Raw genomic sequence first — 21,943 nt, forward strand, 5'->3', positions numbered from 1 at the left:
TATAGCTATCTAAAGCTAATGCACTTTATAGAGTGATATGCAACATCCTCACAAATTTTTCATACAATTCATATCATAACAGTAAAAAGGCAATTTGGAGCACTCACACACCCAACACTGTCAAACAATACATATATGGGAGCTGATCTCTTATACAGCCCTCTTAATTCAACATCTGCCAGCGAGTGTCTCTCAAGTCGGACTTTCGCTTAATAAACCAAATGCGAGGTCCCAGCGAGTGTCTCTCGAGTCGTATCTATCTTGAAGGACCGGGTCTCAGCGAGTGTCTCTCAAGCTGTGTCTACCCGTCCTGTCCATATCTCACACCACACACCACACGCACACTACTCTAAATTACCGTAAACAACATCTATAATACTTCATCAGTTTAAAAATGCAATATACTTCATGCCTAGTATTTAACTATATAGATATATACTTATAAGTGATGCATGGGCATGCTTAAACATATAATAATATCGAAATTATAATTAAAATTAATATTTTACTTAAAAACTTAAATTGATGTCACTGTGGCGGCTGGGCAGAGGAGAAAAGCTGTCCTAGCTCACTTGACAATTTTATTATAATTATTTAATACATTTGACTCAATACAAACTAAGAAAATACCAAAGATATCCTAAGTTGTACCGAAAATCCGGAAGAGTTTCCCCTATACGTAGGACGTACCCAACCTGCAAAAGTGCTCAAAACGCACTTCTATATCCACAAATCACACATCCACAACTCAATCACACCATATAGCCCCTCCTGGGCCCATCCAAACAGTCAAAAATCAAAATATGAAAAATTACAGTTTAGTCCTTATAATTAACCCTTTTGCAAAAACTACCCAAATGAGCTCTAAAAATTCTAAAACTTTGCCCCGTGGTCCTTAGCAATATTATTAAGCTAATGCAAAAGGAATTATAATTTTCTAAGCTACCACGAATATTTTATAGATTTTTAATCGAATTCAAGCACTAGATAATTAAGAAAAAGTAAGGTTCGGGTTTACCTATGCCGATTCTAACCCCGGGAACACGTTCGGGACATCTGACAATGGTGCGGTAGCCTAAATCTTGGCCCAATTCTAAGACTTTTTCGATCACCTGTCTGCCCAGCTTGAAATTTATAGACCTGGGCAACCGTTAAATTTCAGCGAACTGAAGGTACCTACACGAAGCTCACAACACGGGGGTTAGTACATAATTTTTATGAAATTTTCTAAACTCATTTAGTACTCGAAAAAACACTACGAAGTTTCGCGGGAACCACCGAAAAACGATGTCGGGAAATTTTGAAACTAGTATTGCCGCTAAACTCTTGATGAGTGAAGCACTCTGGTACTCTCGGTTTTCTCGTAGGGTTCACAGTTTGAGAGAAATTTAGTCCAAAAATCGAAATGGGTTAAAACTTTCCAGGCAAAAATTGGGTAAACCGCTCGATGGATTTTGGCATTCTTAATGTCTATGGAAAGCTCTCGAGGTGTAAATGGATTTTCGCATAAGACCATTAGTGGCCAGATTGGCTAGAATAGGCCTGGGAAGGTGAAATGGCGCGCTGCGCGAAGGGGAGGTTTTGCGTGACTTTTCCTGCGGCCTAGCGTGTCGGCTAACGGCAGGGAGGGGCGGGGGAGGTGCGCTGGACTGTGGGGGAGGGCTGGGTGGCGGCTGGGTGGCGAGGGGCGGAGGGAAGAGAGAGAAAATGAGGAGAGAAGGAGGGGCTGTCGGGAACGCGCGGAAGAGAAGAAGAAAAGGGAAGTGAGCCGGTCTGATTCGATCGGTCCGATCCGATCAGGTTCGATTCGATCGATCTGATTCAGAATACAAAAATTTAAATTTTTACTCTGTCTTGTGACCTAAAACGGGGCCCAAAAATTTCAAAAAAATTCTAGAAAACTCAAAAAAATTCGTAAAGTCCAAATATATTTTTAGTTTTGCCACGTGGTCTTTAAATTAATTTTTAAAAATCATCAAAGTTTTATATTTTTGAAAAATCAAACCTGATTTCTAAAATCTGAAAAATTTAAAATAATTTCTCAAAATTTAAATAAAACAAAATATAAATAATTACCCATAAAATAATAAATTTAAAAATTAGGGGTGTTACATTCTTCTCCCCTTATAGAAATTTTATCATCGAATTTTACACAAGGCAGAATAAAAAATTAGAATTATACATTAAATAAATAAGGGTACTTGCTATGCACGCCCCGCTCTGATTCCCAGATGTACTCTTCCATTGACTGGCTCCTCCACAAAATCTTAACCATAGGGATCTATTTTGATCTTAACTGCCTTACTTGGTAGTCCACTATGGCTACAGGTTGCTCCTCAAACGTCAAGTCTTCCTTCAGCTCTACTATATCCGGCTGTAGCACATGAGAAGGATCAGGTATGTATTTCCTGAGCATGGAGATATGAAATACATGATGAACATGAGAAAGGTTGGGTGGAAACTCCAACTGATAGGCAACTGCTCCAATTTTATCAGTAACCTCAAAAGGTCCAATATATCGAGGTGCCAACTTGCCCTTCTTTTCAAATCTCATGACTTCCTTCATTGGAGAAACCTTCAGGAATACGTAATCACCTACTGCAAACTTTACATCCCTCCGTCCGGGATCTGCATAACTCTTCTGCCTACTGAAAGCTGTTTTTAATCGTTCCCCGATTAAAGGAACCTCTGAAGTGTACTGCACTAGGTCTACATCATGCACCTTCGCTTTTCCCATTTCCGTTCAACACAGAGGAGACCTACACTTTCTGCCATATAGCGCCTCATAGGGTGCCATCCCTATGCTGGAATGATAACTGTTGTTATAGGCAAACTCTACCAAGGGTAGCTGATCATCCCATTGACCTCCAAAATTCAAAACACACATGTGAAGCATGTCTTCCAGTGTTTGGATTGTCCTTTTGGACTACTCGTCTGTCTGAGGGTGGAAGGCAGTACTGAAGTTTAACTGTGTGCCAAGTGCCTGAGGCCCTCTGTCAGATATTATGGAAGCAGGAACTCCATGCAATCTGACTATTTCTCGAACATAGAGCCTAGCGTACTGTGCAACAGAATATGTAATTTTCACAGGCAAGAAATGAGCTGATTTGGTCAGGCGATCTACAATTACCCATATCGAATCATATCCCTGCGTGGTACGAGGCAACCCAGTTACAAAATCCACAGTGATCATTTCTCACTTCCATTCTGGGATAGGCAGCTCTTGCAGCTTCCCTGACGGCCTCTGGTGTTCAAACTTTACCTTTTGACAAGTCAAGCACTTGGACACAAAGTCTGCTATGTCTCTCTTCATGCCATTATACCAGTAGCTATCTTTTACATCATGGTACATCTTAGTAAAGCCTGGGTGAACATTATACAGTGTATAATGTGCCTCTCGCATGATTTCATTTCTGATATTATCCACGTTGGGCACACATATCCTGGAACCTTGAATAAGGGTGCCATCATTGGCAAATCCAAACTCACCACCTTCACCCTGCTGTACTCTTCCTATGATCTTCATCAATTACTGGTCTCTGTGCTAGGAAACTCTGACTCTGTCTAGCAGGTTTGGTCTCCTAATTTCTTATCTCTCTCGAATCTACTATTATCATAAATTTACTCTGACTTGGTCATCCACTAACGACTGCCAGCAATGGTACCCTCACCTTTATAACTCACCTTTATGTACTCGTGTCTGGCACTAGATAGGCACACCACTTAAACCCATACTGACCAAAAACATAACATTTCTTAGAGTACGTATCATCATGGCAGACCTCAACATGTCTGCTAACTCTATTTCACATTTCTATGTACTCCACGAAAATCAAGACACCAACTAAGGCACTCTTATATTACTCGGGGTATAACGCAGAATCTAGAAATAAAAAATTACAGAAAAAGACGAAACAGAATCCTATACTCCGCATGTAACATCCTAACAATACTCCTTTTACACTCCCAAGTATATTATTTCCCATGAATCTAGAGCCTAAACTCTGATACCACATTTGTCACGACCCAACCTATGGGCCGGATTGACACTAGGACCTAGACCTGCCTAAAGCCCCCGAGGCCTGTAGTAAGTCTAACTATTCCTCAACCCAACTCTAAGGCCCATTTGGGACCAATTTCAAGAATTCAACCAGATAGAGTCTGTCCATAAAATAGACCATTCAACAGGGAGTTTTTGACTCGCCCGACTTGTAAACACAATATATAATAAATTGGGTAGCTCAGCTCACCCTTCACATAATCAAAATGGAATAACTCAAATGGGAGCTCAGCTCCCTCATCCAATCCCATCATGCATATAGTTAATAATTTTACAAGTCCAACATAACTTTTATAATACAGGCCCAAAATAAAAATAAGTGTTTCTAACACATGCAGAGTCTAAAATTTAACTCAATTGTACAAAATATATTAAATACTATTAATGGACCTGCGAAGAAGAAGAGCAGATTAGCCACAACAAATAATCATTCTGCAGCCTGAAAAAATAGATGAACAGGAGTGAACGTTGACTCAGAGAGTAAAATACTAATTTTAATCATAATCTCTATAACTATCTAAAGCTAATGCACCTTATGGAGTGAAATGTAATATCGTCATAATTTTCATATCATAACAGCAAAAAGGCAATTTGGAGCACTCACACACCCAACACTGTCAAGCAATACATATATGGGAGCTGAACCCCTATACAGCCCTCTTAATCTAACCTCTGCCAGCGAGTGTCTCTCAAGCAGTGTCTACCCCCAAAGACTGGGGCCCGGCGGTGGGGAGGGGCTGGGGAGGTGTGCCGTGGGGGAGGGCTGGGTGGCGGCTGGCTAGCGAGGGGCAGAGGGAAGAGAGAGAAAACGAGGAGAGAAGGAGGGGCTGTTGGGAACGCGCGAAAGAGAAGAAGAAAAGGGAAGTGGACCGGTCCGATTTGACCGGTCCGATCAGTTCGATTCGATCGATTTGATCGGTCCGATTTGATTCGGCCGGTCCAATTCATGATATAAAAATTTAAATTTTTACTATCTTGGAACTGAAAACGAGACTCAAAAATTTCGAAAAAATTCTAGAAAACTCAGAAAAATTCGTATAATTCAAATATATTTTTAGTTTTGCCATATGGTTTTAAATTAATTTTTAAAAATCATCAAAGTTTTATATTTTTGGAAAATCGAATCTGATTTCTAAAATCCGAAAAATTTCAAATAATTTTTTAAAATTTAAATAAAATAAAATATAAATAATTACCCATAAAATAATAAATTTAAAAATTATGGGTGTTACATGCCCAAGTGGTGGAAAATAGTCTCTTTGTTAGGGAACAATCTACTTAGCACTTTCTTGAAAGTTGGAATTGAGAAAAGAGAAGGGACAGAATACTGGTCTGATTTCAGAATTAACCAAGGCACTCCGAAAAAACCTTGATTTTGATCCAAGTAAAAAAGCTTTTCATGATCCTCATAGTCATGAGCTAGATAAAGAGGCAGAAAGCAGGCTGCTGCAACATGGCTGAACTGTTCACATTGTAGCTCTTTAGCAGATACCCATAACCGTATATATTTCTGATTTCAGAGCAATTGGCTCCCAGAAAAGATCAGCCATGTCAATTCCATAATAGACAAGTAGGACCCTATAAGTGAGGAGAGCATATAGAAATGCTGAAGCCATGCTTACAATTCTGTTCCCGAGGCCATTGGAAGGCAACCAGACAATGCAATTGCAGTCCGTAGTGGTACTGGCATGGCAAGAATTGAGTTCTTCCACAGGTTTAATGTAGGATTTGTTGCAAGGTCGTATGCATGCAGCTTGGAAAAAACATAAAGAGAAGGCTTATGGGATGAAGTATTATGATATGTGCTAGATTGGTACCTACTTATGCAAAATCCTTGATAGTCCACCAGGCACTAAACAATTTATCAACAGCTAAGCTGGTGGGCTGTTGGGAAGAATTATTCTTAGAATCAGAAAAACGGATAGAGTGAAAAACAAGTACATAGGCTGTAAAAGAACAGTAGAGATGGAGCAGGTTGATTAAGCACGAAGGAATGCCCCTCGTGTATTTTCATCCATAGACCGAATAAAAGGGTCAACTGACTGTTTATCGGTGAAGAGATTTGAAATTTTCAGACGGAAAAGCAGTTCCAACAACTAAGCATCCGAGAACGTCTGTGGGTTGATTCCACTCACTCTGCCCCCGTTTTCTCATTTTAGTTGCAGGCGTAGTTACTATACTACTTTTTTTTTAGTTGTTCACCATTAACCACCGTATCACTTGTTGCTCTTACGGCTCCTTGACAAGGCCTGGAGGAAACATGAATATTTTGTTTTTCTGTAAACTCCATGTTTTCCACAACAATTGAGCACTTACGATTGCTGGCTTTGGCAGTGCTGATTGTGAGATACAAGCAATTGAGATTTCATAGTAAGTGCAACCCGCTCGGAAAGTACAATTTCTATTATTATCATTTGATCTTGCTAGTTATCTATTTTTATTGCAGTAAAGACAAACACACGCACACACGGGAGTGTAGGAGTTACTATAGTATAGGAGTTTACTATACCAACACTCACACCTAGGCAATTACTAACCGAAAGAAACCTTAGCCTATAAACCCACGCGCACACACACATTATCTAAACAAGCTAAAAGAGGTTCAAAAACATCTACTCTGGCTTTCATCAGGCCACCAAAGTCGTGAATTAGATTTCTACTGAGCCTTTCTTGACTTTACAGTAACAATTTTATCATATAGTAGTGCTTATATGGTACCCTAGAAATCCTATTTTTGGTCCTTTGCATGAAAGAGAACCTAAGTTGCTAAAGTATGAAAACAAAACACATCAAAACAAAATTTCCACATCCACTTAGAGGAAACTAAAGATCCCTAACCATAATGCCTTTTCTTTTGCAGCTATAGGAACTGAAGACCTCTAAGACTGATGATGTGCCATCAACCACAGTTGAGACTATCACTAATTGACCAATAACATTTTTCAGCTACCATTGAATGTTTTAATGCAATCAAAGGAAATGAAGTTCACAACCTACCAATAAAAGCTCTAAGCAAGTTGAAAATTATATCATTACTAGCAATTTCAATAAAACAAAACAAAACAGAAATATAATATGAAAAATTGACCATTCAAGCAAAAATACTTCTTTAATTAGATCTCTGGTACACATCTTCAAAATTAAAACTAAAGACCTCCTTAAAAGATGCGTTGTGGCGCCCCCATGGTAGTCTTGAGGTGTAGGCACTTAACCTGATATCCAAGAAAAAAAATTAATATTTTTTTCTCAAAAAAATATATATATAACACATGATAGAACCTATACTATTGACGACAAGAAAAGTTTGTACTTTGTGATAATACAATGGACTGAAAAGGGAGAAGAAAAAAATAACCAATGTAGATCATGCAACTGGTATTTAGCCAACAAAGCAAAGAAAAAGCTAAAAGAGTCATTAGCACTCACATTCTGCCAGTTTTTCTTCAACAAAGAAACTAGGAAATTGACACTCATTTGCACATTTTGGAACACCTGCTTCTCCTCCATAGCACAGTTCCCAACAGCCACTCCCATGCAAAGCACTTTCTTCAACTGGAACTTCACTGTTGCTTTTGTTTCATTCACTTTAGACTCTAGGGACTCTTGGTGGGTGACAAGGGTAGGGAACTTCCCTGCAATGACAGAAAAATCAGAGCAAAATATAAGAAAATATAACATATGTTTCAAATCCAAATGGCCAATCAACATTTCTACACATCCACAATTAAGGCCAGCAGTTAAGAACAAAAACGATCTAATCTCAAGAAACTTGCCTGCCTTGTTGAGACCAGGGCCCAGAAGACGAGGAATCTGCTTGATGACAGATTCTGAAGCCAAAAACGCATGGTACTGCTTGGCGAGTTTCTTGACCAATTTCTTGTTCTTGTTTAGTTTCTTCAATGCTTCCACATCCATCCACTGCAAACCTATTCCCTCTGCCTGCGCCAAAAAAAATTCTACTTATTAAAAAAAAATGCATATCACTATAACCTCAACTGAGAAAACACATCCACTTTCACAACCCCATAACACTCCCATCCCCATAACACTCCCATACTTGACTAAAGAAAAAGAAAGAGAGAAACATCCATAAAATAAGAGTATAGAACAAGCAAATCCAAATAAGCATTGCGCACAAGATGTCTAGTTAGGATACATAATGACAAAAGAGTGGGTTATGAAATCTCACAAAAACATGCAACAAATGACAAAGAGAGGGTTATGAAATGACTATAACAACAATTGATGGACATTATCACAGAACTTCTGGCCCGAAAATTCACCCAGTAACCTAAAAAAATTGAACGACAATCTAATATCAATTACTGATCATTGATAAAAAGGAAAAACAAAAGAAATTAACAACCGTGTAGGGCTGCACAAAAAAAAATTGACACATCTAATGTTAGATAGAGAATAAAAAAAAGTAAAAAAAAAAATCAAATATGAATGGCAAAGCGTTCAATACAGAAGTGAGTGAGCAGGGATAGGAATTAAAGAGAGAATTTTTCCATTAACAGCTTAAAACATTAGGTGTATCGAGAAGAATTCATCTGTTACATTATCCCAACAACAAAAGCACTGTGCTAAATACTCCCAGAAAGTAGCAACATTTAAATTTCCATGCTATTTGTATAGCATAAAACTACCTTCCAACAGTTAACAATAGCATATCACTGATGCAGAAATTTGACACTAAAAAGATCATATGATCTGTTAAAGACTTGCAACACCCAAAACCACGCCAATGAGAACTTTAAACATTAATGAAATGTAATGGCAAAATACCTCCTCAACATGCTGAGCATCACCAAGCATGCAAATTTTCATTTTGGGCCGGGGAATATGTGGCAGCTTCACCGAGCCACTGAAACGCTTATCCTTCTGGGGATCGTAATTCTTGAGCCCAATTTGGAGCTCAATTGTCTCAGTGAAGTTCCGCTTCTTCTCTTTGGATGCAGTCATAATAGTAGAAATGGCCTCTCTCAATGCCTCACTCTGGAGCTTACTGCAGGAGAAATATCCCAATATTGAGCAAAAAATACAACATGAACCAAACACGATAGCAGTCTCAAGCCATAAACTTCCAAATAGAAAACACAAACAAATGCAAACCATCAATTTTGCTTCTACAGACCACATCATATACCATAAATCATTCCACACACAAACAAATATTTGCGTCAGAGAGCGTTTGAATATCTAGAAAACGACAGCTAATCAGTAATTGGCCTAAATAGCAACACCCTACTTCCATTTGGATACAAACGTAGAATAATCAATACTGAAGTTTCCAATAAAATGATAAAAATATCATAGATCCCATTACACTGAACAAATCCATTCCATTAGCAGTGAAGATTAAAGACGCCACCCCATTTTTTCGCCTCAGGTGTCAATGAAGATGCGATAGATACTAAACACGCAATCTTAAAACTGCGAACATAGTAAAAAAGAGATGATAAGCAATAAAGGAGCTGAGATCTTCCCATTACCTCATGATTGGAAGCTTTCAAGAAAGGATCCTACAGGTTTCTTTCCTGTGAACAAAACCAAACAAATCGGTGAGGAATAAAAAAGAGACAGATTTAAGGGTAGCAAGGAGACATAGATTATGAGAAGAGAGGCTGTGCCAACCTGAGCAAATGAAGAAAGCCCTAGCTACAAGGAAGAATGCGGCTAAGGATAGGGATTTATCAAAGATAAGTGTTAGTGTGTTAAGCTGTTGATCAACCCTAGCTACCTCGATCTGTGATGGGTTGGGCCAATTCCCAATTACAATTTGAACCCATTTGCATTTCTGGTTTCTTCTTCATGGGCTTTTCTTCATTTTAGCCTTTGAAATTTTTATAATTGTCTCCACAATTATTATTATTATTATTATTATTATTATTATTATTATTATTATTTTATATAAAAGGAAACGTTTTTATAAATAATCTTTGATGTATATATCCAAAGTAATTTTTTAACAATATAATGGTGTCCACCTATGCACCTGTATCAATTATGTCAGACTAGATTATGGTTCGAGTTAACTCCAAATTTGCTACAATAAACTCAAAATTAGAATCCATCAGACGATTTTAAAGTTTAAATTAAGATGCTAAAAAATAAAGTTCGAGAAATTTGGGGGTGACAATTCGAATTGATAGATCGTATTCGTGTTGTGTCAACATGTGATACGAACACGATTAAGATTGATATGACACGATTAATAAATCGTGTAAAAAACTAAAATACGGATACGACCCTTCTATTATATGGATTACATGACACGACATGATTAATATTGAATTATATTAGGTGTTTTCAATATGATACGCTCATTTAATATGAAATAATCCATTTAATATGGTTTGATACACTTAATCCATTTAACAGAGTTCATAGGATCAACACCTGACAATATTAAACTGTGTTATAAATGTGTCAATTCGAATTAGCAGGTTAATCCGTGACACGACACAATTATACTCGTGTCATAAATGAGTCGACACGAATTCAATACGAACACGAATAAACTTAATCCAAACCCTATATTTTTTTATCGTATTCACAGGTCGTATCTAAAATTGTCATCCCTAGAGAAATCAAATGTTCTATTAATATAATTAAATTTTTTAAATTAAGATAATTATTATTATATTTTAGATAAATAATTTATCTTAAATTTTTTATATAAAATTATAGTGATATGAAAATTTTTAATTTAAATTTTATATTTTATTTCTATTTGATGAGAGTTCTATTTTTATTTTCTAAAAAAATAGAATATATTCAGTATAGTGTGAAACCTAATTCGAATCCATCAAGTTGAGCCAAATTTATATAAAAAAAAAAAAAAAAAAGAAAAAAAAAAAGGAGAAGAAGAAGAAGCTAGCAGCAATGCAGCATCACTAGCAGTTCTAATACTGACATAGCTCAGAGTCTGGTGCTGAAATATCTCTCACTTTTGAATGTGGTTCATGTGATCTTACTGACTGCAAGATGATCATAACTCAGAACACCTTTTCTTTTCCTGTATCTACAATAAAATTTATAGAAACAGGAAGTTCTTTCTGCTATATATTGAAATGGAATAATTGAAGAAGTTGAGAAGTTGTTTTTTTGTCCCTCAGCAGCAAGTGCTTCACAAGCTGATCACGCAATTCCATCAGGGGTTCATACCTTGTTCAACAAAGAACAATCAATCCAATCCTTAATCTTGTCGAAGCTTCTTTAATATCTTTCACGTTCAGAATCATTATGAAACAATCCACCAGTCGTTTCAGTACCGTTGGCTTCATTAACTGGTTCGCTATAGGAGCCAAATAACTATTGATCAGTTGTTGGTTTCTAAGGAAAATGCAGGAATCTGATGGGGGAATCCCATACGCTAGAACTTTTGTGGTTTATATCATCCCTTTGTTAAATCTTACTCTCCATCTTCCTGCTTCATTAATGGTGCAGAAAAAAGATTACAACTTTAACTCAGATATTCAAAGTGTAAAAGTTTTCACTTTAAGGCTATTTTTTTTTTTTTTGGAAATATTTTTAGCTTTTTTAGCATTTGGACACTCATAAAAAAAAGTCAATAGAAAATATTTTTCTAATTAAAAGAAAAATTAAGTTATTTTTTATTTTTTAAAATTTAATAATTTTATTAAAATATAAAAATACTTATATATACATAATATAAACATAAATCATTAATTTTATATTATAGCCAAACAATGAAATGTAGAACATTTTTCATATTTAAGTTATTTTCTATGAAATAGATGTACCTAAAGTCTATTACTTTTTGAGTATTAGTTAAATGTGATGCTAATTTTAAGATTAAGTTCTTTTATAAAACTTATTAAAAAAAATTTTAAAAGATATTTTGAGATTTTTACATTTCTAACAAGTGATATCAAAGTTGGTTGAATGTGATGATTCTAACCTGCCCTTAGAAGTGGATTGGTAAAAGGGGTAAGTAAAGGGAATGAGAAGAATTGAATTGTATGGTATAGGACATCTCTACGTCTCATGGTTGATGAAGATGCCAATTTTGTGTGGTTCAGTTCTCATGAAGACAGATTTTGAAATAATATATTTTTCACTTTCTTTTTTTTTTCCTCTAATTTTTAAGTTTGGTTTGAGTGGGGTTGTTGAAGATTGGATTGGAAGAGACTGACATGGACAAGTGTGAGCTCAGCTGGAATTCATTTCTCTTCAGGCAAAAGATGTGGGCCAATTGGTCACATTTAGGTTTAAAATTAGTCATTAATTGTATAATAACTTATGTTAAGATAAGAGTTTCTGGTTATATATGGAACTAATTTTTTTATATTTTATATGAAGAGAGAAACAATTAATTATTAAATTACTACCTATATATTAACATAAACATATATGAAGTGAGGAGATGATTCTCATGGTGTATAATTAATCTTGAAGAAGCTTGAGTTGACACATTGTTAAATACGGTTAATCATGCAAATTATATATGGTATAGTCTGCAAAATAAAATCTCTCCCCAAGCACTTCATCATCTTGCTGGTCAAAACAAACCCAACAGGATCTTGATATTTGGCAGCAAAGATGCAAGTGTCTTGGAGGGAGAAAAAGAATTGCTGAAGGCTTTGAAGAAGATGACAGAAGAAATGAGAGCCAAAAGATTAAAAGTAAAGCATCTGCTGCTACATCTCAGAGAAGAAAATGGTATATTAGTACTTTTCTGTGTGCAATTTACAGATATAGAAAATTACATATATATTAATGGAAGAACAAGATTAAGTTATTCCTGTTTAACATTGTTACTTGAACTGCTGTAAATAAAAAAAAAAATTTAAAAATTTCTAAATCTTTTTCAACAGTATTTAAAAGTTTTTTTTAAAAAAAAAAAAGGAAAAAAATCAAACAATTCCGAACGGAGCTTAAATTCCCTTAGAAATCCCTGCTTTTTTTTGTTTGGCTTTGCAGGAGAGGACAAATTTTCTGGAACATAAAGTGAAAGAATTGACAGAAGAGGATACCCAGATGAAGCGATTAGTCAAATTACTGATAATTCATCACTTAATTTCTTTATGGAATAAAAAAATAGGTACTAAAAAATAGAAACTATCATATCTCTTGCAAAATTTCCAAATTTTTTCATATGTAGCATCATCAACTTTTCCGCTTTTCCCTAATGAATTGAAGGACTAAAGATAAGAAATAAATAATATATATGGATGTACTATGAAACATATTATATATTCCAGTAGATGTCTAATTTACATAATTAATTTAATTTTCAGGATAAATAAAAGGATATATATGTTTGTGAAGTTTTTGAGAGGATTTATTCATATATACTCTTGAATATTTGCAGATATGGAGGAGGATCAAGGCTGAATTCTGAAGAGACTGCAGATAAGCATATGAGGGTTTGAGCACCATGGTGATCATGTTCTTGATGCCTATACATAATTCACCAAATGGGATGCTATTTTGAAAGTTTTAATGAATCAAATAAAGTTCAGATCCAGCTACAGGGCAAAATGTATTTGCTTGAATGAGTTCTTTAATTCCTTTCTAATATATACATGATATAATATAGTAAATTAATTCAATCCTGTGGATAAGCAATATAGCAAAAAGAAAAGGCTATTGGGTTATCACATGCTTCCACTTTTATTTATCTGCAACCATGAGCTCTGAAATTCAAGATTTCATGCATGATTTAAAGACTGAAAACATGAGGCTAGAGATCTTGTTCTTCATAATACTGTATCTCAAACAAGAAAGATGAAAATTGAAACTAATTATTAAATTCAACACCTACTTTCTATCCTGAGTCTTTGAGAGCTGGCTCTACCTCTACGTCCCTGAGCCATAAGTGCTTCACGAGCTGATGCAATTCCATTAGCAGCCAACAACTTATCAAAGGAAGAATAATCAATCCAATCCATAAGAAAATTCTCCTGATTCCATGCATCTGGTATCATAACCTTTCCAGCCACCTCTTCTCGATGCCTCTTCAATCTTTCTCGCCCGCCATCCTTCTCCTTGTCGTTGGTATCAATAACATGTTGTCTAGGACTAGGAGATGAAAATGAGCAAGGTGGAGACAAAGTTTGAGCTTGCAATTCATCAGGTTCATTCTTGGATAACAACTCTTGTAACCTGAGTGAATTCTCATGATGAGGCCTACAACCCACGTTTATTTTCGCGGGAGATGCAAGAATCCGGCAGCTGGATTTGGTTTTGCTTGTGCAGGTGGTGGATTCATCATTGTTAGATGAGAGATGGGTTTTGTCCATGTTTGAATGAGAACGAAGAAAGGTAGAAAAAGGGTTTTTGAAAGAATTATTGTGTGGGGAAAGAAAGCATGAGAATGAATGGGGAAGTAATAATACACGTCATAAGAGTTGATGGTTGTATGGTTTGTGACATTCCTACGTCTCAAGCTTGTTATTGTGTGGTTTATTTCTCATCAACTCAGATTTTAGGATAGTATTTGCCGTCGGTTCGGTCCAAGTCAATTTTGGTTTATAGATTTAGAGTAATTAAAATTAGACTGAGAGTTTTTTAATTTTGATTCAATTCAATTTTAATTTGATTTAATTTTGATCTCAATTCAAGAATGAATATTTTAAATTACCTTAGTATTTGAACTATGCTTCAACTAAAAGAATATAATAAATCAAATAAGAATCCACATTTCACAATAAAACAATTACTATAACAAAAGGGGTTATTGAGATTTTTTACGATATTTTTAATATTAATAAAAAAATTAATTTATTAAAAGGCTTTAGAAATTAATTTCTTTAATTTTTTTTTTTAAAGAGATTTGGAATTTCCCTTCCAGTCCATCAGCCTTCTCGTATGGTGGCCCAGTTTCTTTAATTCTTCGTCTAGATTTTTGTAAGCCATGCTTTTCATACAGTTTCTTTACATTTTAAGAGTCTTTTTCTTTCTAAATTCTGTCTTGTCCACCACCCAACTCTTTTAAGCTTTGGTTTCTTAATTATTGCTTCTTGGTTCTTATCACCATAATTAACCAGTACTTGGGAGATTTTTTTTTTTTCCTCATTTGTTTTTTTTTTTTTTTTTTTAAAAAAATTTAGAGAGATCTAATGAGTTATAAATGTAATATGATATGAAGTATATAACAAGAGATCCCTCTACTTTCAAACTACCATTAGCATTTGAGATGTCTCTGTTGATTCGAACAGAAGCGTCACCAAGACCATGTTGAGCCCCCTGCATATTCCCAAAACAAAAGGATACAAGAACACATAATTAAACATCAAGAAATGGATGGAGAAAGTTTGCATACCTTCCCTTCACTTTCATCTTGGCAATTGAATCCAGTAGCAATCAGAGTTATGCTTACCTTTAAGGGAGACTACAATTTTAATTTTCTAAGTGATTAAGCTACTACGAAGAAGGGTAAGAAGTAAAATGATCAAATTCCAAACTGTAGCTTAGCAAAGAGATTTTAATTCCTTCATACAGCAATTTCAAATGTTGTACTTATAATTTACACACACAACTTCAATTTGTTTAGCTTAGCAAAGAGCATGTCATGCTTTACAAGTACTTATTCAATTTTCATGTGTTACCGTCACAAAGTCTACTCACCCGAGTCCCTCAGCAGAACTTGGATCCTGAATAGCCAAAAGAATTGCAGTAATACTTCCTCAATTAACAATTACTCAGCTGAACTTACAAACTATATAGAAAAGTTGTCTACCTATGTGCTAAAGGTGTGGGATCAGATATATAATATCTTTTAGGTACATATTTCCTCTCAACAGTTGAGTTTAAGGGACTAGTTGAACCCAGAAACTTACAGTTAAACTCCCTTGCACTCTTAAAGGACTTGAATGTAAGATTCAAGCAATATTGTTCTGAATTCCCATGGCCTTTTTCACCTTAACTGCTACCTATGGTGCAGCATAAGATTTGTGCACACATAACATGCCAATGGGTTTGGGTTTGACAGTGATACCACAGTTGGAAGGCTCAACTCAAACAAAGCTAAACTGCTCCCACCAGTTATTTTCCAGACAATCCCAGTAGCTTGTTCAAAGCCAATGTCTAACAAAAGTGATTGGATGGCATTCAATGCTGCATCTCTTGCCTTGCTCTTCCCTTCCAATCAAAACATATTAGAAAGTTAAAACATGTCAACAACATGCATTAATCAGTCTGGACGAATAGCAAAAGATGGACAGAAATGGTCTGAAAATCAGACATTGCTTTGTCGAAGAAACAAGTGCTGTGAAAACTTTTGACAGACTGAGCAATTCCAAAACTGGGATAACATCAGTACTGTGACAATGTCAATGAGGGACGAGAATATTTAGGTCATTTCAGAAAAATAACGACTTATGTTTGTATAAGGGACTGATTTCCTTAGGCTCCAGTGGTTCTTTTTATGTTTCCTTTTTTCTGGCTTTTCTTTCTTATTTTACTTTTCTCCATTATAAAGTACAATACCAACAAGCAAATAAAGCAACAAAAGCAAAACAAGAAGTTTACCAAATGAAACCTTAATAATGATTGGAAGAGGATTTATGTAACATAAGAATTCATTGGGTTAGTTTTTCAACTAGTTTAAATTGTGGGTGATATGTGTACGTTAAGATCAAGTAAATTAGAAAAGACCATTTTCTTACAATTATCTGTCAACTTTCCCAGATCTTAATTTCTGGTACCAACTCATGCGGGAAAACCTTGTTGATATAAATATATAAGCTACATTACAGGAAAGGTGGAATTTTGTTGTAGATTTGTTCAGAGTCAATCAGCTTTTGGTGGAATTAGGGCCTTAGAATCAAGGATGTTGAAATAAACACTTAAAATAAGAAGTAGCAGACTAGCTGTCATACTAGGAAAGAATAACAAGAGTTGAAAAAGAAGAATATTATAGAGGACAAAGAGAAGATAGAGATGCCCGGGTTCCTGCAAGTTATTTACCATTCCAAAAAGAATACTGCACAAATAAACTAAGAATTCTAACTACTTTATAAAATCAGTTATTAAAAAAGCCTTTACTAATTAAGAGATAAAAGTACTCTTAGCAGTTGCTACACTAGGAATTAAGAAACTTAAATTGCAAAACCTATACGTTACGTGTGAGATTAATGACAAAGCTCTTTCTCTTCGGCTGCATCATTCAGATTTTCAAACTTACCAGTTGCAGTTCCTATTCCCATAAGAAAAGAGCTTGCTTTTTTCATGATAGCTAATACATCAGCAAAATCAACATTAACCAGACCCGGGACCTATGATTTCTGATGTGTACATGCTCAAAATTGGATTTAAGGTAAAAGTTATCACATCTCCAACTGTCTCTTTGCGCAGCAGTTACAAGCTTGCTTGTATCCATACATAATACGATAATAAGATGCATGCAACTATGAACTAACATTAGGCATACAAGTAATAAAACTAATATGAAATAAACATAAGAGCGAATCCAACAGAAAACTTAACAATTCCCTTTAGTCAATATCAAAAAATGAAAATCACATTAGTAATTCATACCATAATAATGCTAAAGATACCACAAACACCTAGTCAAAGTATATCATCAGCCAAGTTAAATGCCTCTGTTACAGGGGTGGGTTGTGAAACCACGGCCAGCCACTTGTTATTAGGGATAACAATCAATGTGTCAACATTGTTTCACATAGCTGCAATTCCTTCCTGAGCTTGAAAAACTTGCCTTTGACCCTCAGAAGAGAATGGGGGTGGTAACGATACCCACATTCAAGATTCCCAAGGACTTTGAAATCCCTGCAATCACTGGAGTGGAGTCCCACCGGTACATTAGCCTTAAATATCATCTTTCCTTGAGCCAAAGTTCCATTTCTTCAGGTTATAATTAAGCAGCAGTAGAGTGATTTAGAAACCAAAATGCACAAATTAGGGTTATATTATCATCCAAATGATAAAGTAATATAACTCATAACATCAAAATAAGATGAAAGGAATGAAGAGTGCAGTAGGTGATGTGTGACCTAAAATTCAAGGTAAGTTCTACGGAAGACCAGCTTTGATACATGTAAAAGAATGTTGAACCTCTAAAATACAACATATTTATAAGAGATTGAGCATGATAAAAATGTAAATATTAAAATAAATATCTAATATTAGAATAATAAATATATATAAATGATTATATAAATCAAAAAAAGATTAAATAAACTTTTGTATTTTGAATCAAATAAGTTTAAAATTAAATTTTAAACTAATTAACCTATACAAATAAATCAACACTTGATAAAATACTATTTTTTAATAATAAAATATTATTTTTCTAATTTTAAATATTATAATTATTCATTAATTTTAACTAAAATAAAATTAAAAAAAAGAAATCGAAAAATATGGTGAACAAAAATTATTTAATATTAAATTATTATTTTTAATAATTTATTAGTTCAAAACCAAAAAATAATATTTTATTATTAAAAAAATAATATTTTATTAGGTATGAACTTAATTGGTCTTAATTAGAAAGTACAAATGCTTATTTACTCAAAAACTTGATTTTGATTTATTTAGCCTCTTTTTCCAAGTATTTAGCTTACATGGGCTTATTTGATCTTTTTCTTTATACTAACCTTCAAGTAAATTCTATGGGTACTTGCTTCGATATAAAGTATAATTATTTTAGCACAAAAAATAAGATAATTTCACATAAATTTATAACATCTTATTAGATTTTTCATAAAATGATTTTTTTTTCGTAAATTAATTAATTGCACAAATTTTATTAACTTAATAAAAAAAATAAAGTTTCTTCAAATAAAAAAGCACATGTAATATTATTTAAAAAAAATCTAAGAGATAAATTATGTATGGCAAATTTTTATTAAAAAATTATAGGAACAAGTGTAGAATTATTAAATATTGTTTATTAGATTTTTAAAAAATATTATATGTGTTTTTTTACATGAAAAAACTTTTTTTTTGTTATGTTAATAAAATTTTAGTAATTAACTACTTTACGGAAAAAATAATTATTTTACAAAAAAACTCATGAGATAAGTTATAAATTTATGTGAAATTATCTTATTTTTTGTAACAAAATAATTATATTTTGTATAGAACCAAATAACCATAGAAGACACCTAACCTTATGTAATAAGTGGATCCAACTATACTTTGGTTTATAGTGGATCGAGTTTAGACAAGAAAAATTATAAAGATAAAATAAAATAGTGTTGTTTAAGATGATTTGATTATGTTTAACATAAAGAATTAAATGCTTTTGTAAGGAAATATAATAAATTAGTATTAGTAATAAAAAGAAAAAGGAAAATGATAGACTAAAATGACATAGAAGAAATTAATTATAGAAGATTTATAATTCTTGAATATTAATATAGAATTATTTTTTTTTAGATATACAGAATTAATTTTAAACATGGTTGAATGATAAAAAAGAATTCACGTAATTGATATCAAATAATTTAATATTAAGACTTAGGCTTCATTTATTTTATAAACAATATTTTTTTAGAAAATATTTTCCCCATTTTTTGGTGTTTCGAGTGTCACGACCCAAATTATGGGCCAAACCAGCACTAGGACTAGAGTCAGTATAAGACTCTCAAAGCCCGTAGTAAACCCAATTAATCTCTAACCCATCCATGAAACTCATATTTTGAACCCAATTTCAAGAAATTAACAAGACAGAGTCTGACCATAACATGGACCATTCAACGGGGAGTTCTCAATACATTTGACCTCTAATCTCAAAATAAAACCATTTGGGGAGCTCAGCTTACCTTTATAATCATCTACAATTCAATATAAAATCAAATGGGAGTCCAACTCCCTCATCCAACAAGTCATTCATCAACACATTTACACATACATAGATTAATAAATTTATAACCCTAAAATAATTAATCTTACAGTCCCAAGCTAAATAAAATGGTTTTACACATGTGAAGATCTAGAATTCAAATTGAATAATACAAAATATGGGAATAAAAATTTATGGACCTGCAAGGAAGAAAGCAGGTTAAACATAAGAATAAGCTCTCATGTAACCTAAAAAAATAGGGTGAACAGGAGTAAGTGTTCAACTTATAGAGTAAGATATTAATTTTACTTACAATTTTAATAACTATCTAAGTCTAGTACATCCTAAGAGTGAAATGCATCATCTTCACACATTTCCAAGAAATCAAGTCATAATCACATTAAAGGCAATTTGGAGCACTTACACACCCATGTATCACATCCATACTTACATATATATGGGAGCTGATCCCCTATACAGCTCTCTTAGTTTCAACCTCTGCCAGTGAGATCAACTCAAAGCCGAACTTTCTCTTAATATCAAAATGCAGAGGCCAGCGAGATTAACACAAAGCTGTGCCTACCCCTACTTAACCATAATAAGGATCAGGTTTCAACGAGTCAAGCTCCAGCCGCGTCTACCCATCTTACCCATATCTATATACACACCACATACACACCAACTCACACACACAGCTCTAGATCGCTATAAAATAACAATTACAGCAATATTATCAATAACAAATGCAATAAAAGGCTTGTCTAATTTTTACTACATATATATATGTATAAGTGATGCATGAGCATGCCTTGAATATATATAATAATATTGAAATTATAAATAAAATCAATATCTACTCACAAATTAACCAAAGGTTACTGCGGCGGCTAGGCGGAAGAGGAAAGCTGACCCGGCTCACCTAAACTTTATATAAAAAATTTTATCGATATTTACTTAAAACAAAATTTTTAAAAAATCAAGGGACAATCCTAAGTTTTGCCGAAAATTCAACAGAGTTTTGCATATACCTAAAACTTACCAAACCTGCAAAAAGATCTAAATAACACTTCTAAATCTCAAATTCCCACAATCACATCTCATTAATATCATATGGCCCCTCCTAAGTCCTCCAAAATAGTCAATACTCACAAATTTAGAAAATTATATTTTAATCCCTATAACTAATATTTTATTAAAAATTATTCAAACGAGCTCTAAAATTTTTAAAATTTTGCCCTACAGTCCTTAGCAATATTACAAAGCTAATACAAAAAGAATTATAATTTTTTAACTATCCACAAATATTTTATGGATTTTTATTCTAAACCTGGCACAATGAAATTGAAAAAATAGGAGTTCGAGTTTATCTATGTCAATTCTGATGCTTATTGACGCTTGGAACGCATCCGGAGCGTCTGCAAATTGTGAGAAGGACCACAATTCCAATTCAGCTCTGAAACAGTTCTGGCAGCTTGTCTGTCTAGTCCAAAATTGTAGATCTAAGTGACGGTCGAATTTCTACGAAACGAAAGTACCTACGTGAAGCCTACAACACCAAGGGTTAGAATAAAATATTTACAAAATTATTTAAACTCATTTAAAAATCGAAAAATCACTACGAAGTTCATGGGACTCATAAAAATTTTAGTGTCAAAAAATTTTGAAATTTATATTGCCACAAATCTCTCGCCGTGTAGAGCATGCCGGTACTCTTAGAATTCTCGTGAGGTTCTCGGTTTGGGAGAAATTTAGCCCAAAAATAGAAATAGGTTAAAACTTTTCGGGCAAAAATTAGACAAACCGCTTAATGAAAATTGGTGTTCTTGATGTCTATGGAAAACTCTCGGGGAGTAGAAGGTGTTTGGGACAAGACCCAATTCAATTGGCGGCAGGATCGATCAGATTATGACTGTCACACCCTACTCCCCCGTAAGATGTAACATGATCCCGTAGTACACCTAATGAGTTACCGTACTTCACCTACCGATAACCCATTAGATATACTACAATGGATTTTAAAATAATTTTCATGAAATTTGAATCATCGATTAAAATTTGGTATTATAAAATTTTTTTTTTCAAAATTTCGGCAAAGTGCCGGC

At 34.1% G+C, this 21,943-nt stretch overlaps 3 protein-coding genes across 5 annotated transcripts; all 3 read right to left on the minus strand.

Moving 5' to 3' along the window:
* Positions 1-7,060: 7,060 nt before the first annotated feature.
* Positions 7,061-16,537, minus strand: LOC110663143 (60S ribosomal protein L10a-2). Of its 3 annotated transcripts, none has more exons than XM_058148111.1 (6): positions 16,525-16,537; positions 9,556-9,603; positions 8,849-9,068; positions 7,834-7,999; positions 7,487-7,692; positions 7,061-7,272 (listed from the first exon to the last, which is right to left on the minus strand). In XM_058148111.1, the coding sequence occupies exons 2-6, from the start codon at positions 9,558-9,560 to the stop codon at positions 7,219-7,221; spliced, it is 651 nt and encodes a 216-aa protein (XP_058004094.1). In that variant the 5' UTR covers positions 9,561-9,603; positions 16,525-16,537; the 3' UTR covers positions 7,061-7,218. The 3 variants fall into 3 exon arrangements, with proteins under 3 accessions (XP_058004094.1, XP_021678083.1, XP_058004093.1); XM_021822391.2 differs by lacking the exon at positions 16,525-16,537 and adding an exon at positions 9,698-9,814 and having other exon boundaries at positions 9,556-9,600; XM_058148110.1 differs by lacking the exon at positions 16,525-16,537 and having other exon boundaries at positions 9,556-9,702.
* LOC110663146 (uncharacterized) lies at positions 13,660-14,417 on the minus strand. The gene has a single exon (XM_021822392.2). It carries the CDS (start codon positions 14,329-14,331, stop codon positions 13,843-13,845), a length of 489 nt encoding a protein of 162 aa, XP_021678084.2. The 5' UTR covers positions 14,332-14,417; the 3' UTR covers positions 13,660-13,842.
* On the minus strand, positions 14,686-17,871 carry LOC110663165 (cell division protein FtsZ homolog 2-2, chloroplastic-like). The gene is made up of 7 exons (XM_058149236.1): positions 17,751-17,871; positions 17,394-17,446; positions 17,217-17,307; positions 16,032-16,171; positions 15,354-15,422; positions 15,214-15,277; positions 14,686-14,696 (listed from the first exon to the last, which is right to left on the minus strand). The coding sequence occupies exons 1-7, from the start codon at positions 17,869-17,871 to the stop codon at positions 14,686-14,688; spliced, it is 549 nt and encodes a 182-aa protein (XP_058005219.1).
* Positions 17,872-21,943: the final 4,072 nt, after the last annotated feature.

Source organism: Hevea brasiliensis, chromosome 6 (genome assembly GCF_030052815.1).
Source record: "Hevea brasiliensis isolate MT/VB/25A 57/8 chromosome 6, ASM3005281v1, whole genome shotgun sequence".
NCBI classification, from domain to species: Eukaryota; Viridiplantae; Streptophyta; class Magnoliopsida; order Malpighiales; family Euphorbiaceae; genus Hevea; species Hevea brasiliensis.

Excerpts from the sequence above, each read along its gene's own strand:
- LOC110663146 (XM_021822392.2), bottom strand. The coding sequence starts at position 14,331 with ATGGACAAAACCCATCTCTCATCTAACAATGATGAATCCACCACCTGC.
- LOC110663165 (XM_058149236.1), bottom strand. The coding sequence starts at position 17,871 with ATGATATTTAAGGCTAATGTACCGGTGGGACTCCACTCCAGTGATTGC. Across the intron at positions 16,172-17,216 it reads GGGAATAGGAACTGCAACTG|GGAAGAGCAAGGCAAGAGAT; the intron begins GTAAGTTTGAAA and ends TTTGATTGGAAG. Across the intron at positions 15,423-16,031 it reads TTGAGTTGAGCCTTCCAACT|TCTCCCTTAAAGGTAAGCAT; the intron begins GTGGTATCACTG and ends TTAAAATTGTAG.
- LOC110663143 (XM_058148111.1), bottom strand. Across the intron at positions 8,000-8,848 it reads ATGCTCAGCATGTTGAGGAG|GCAGAGGGAATAGGTTTGCA; the intron begins GTATTTTGCCAT and ends TTTTTGGCGCAG. Across the intron at positions 7,273-7,486 it reads TGAAGAAAAACTGGCAGAAT|GTTAAGTGCCTACACCTCAA; the intron begins GTGAGTGCTAAT and ends CTTGGATATCAG.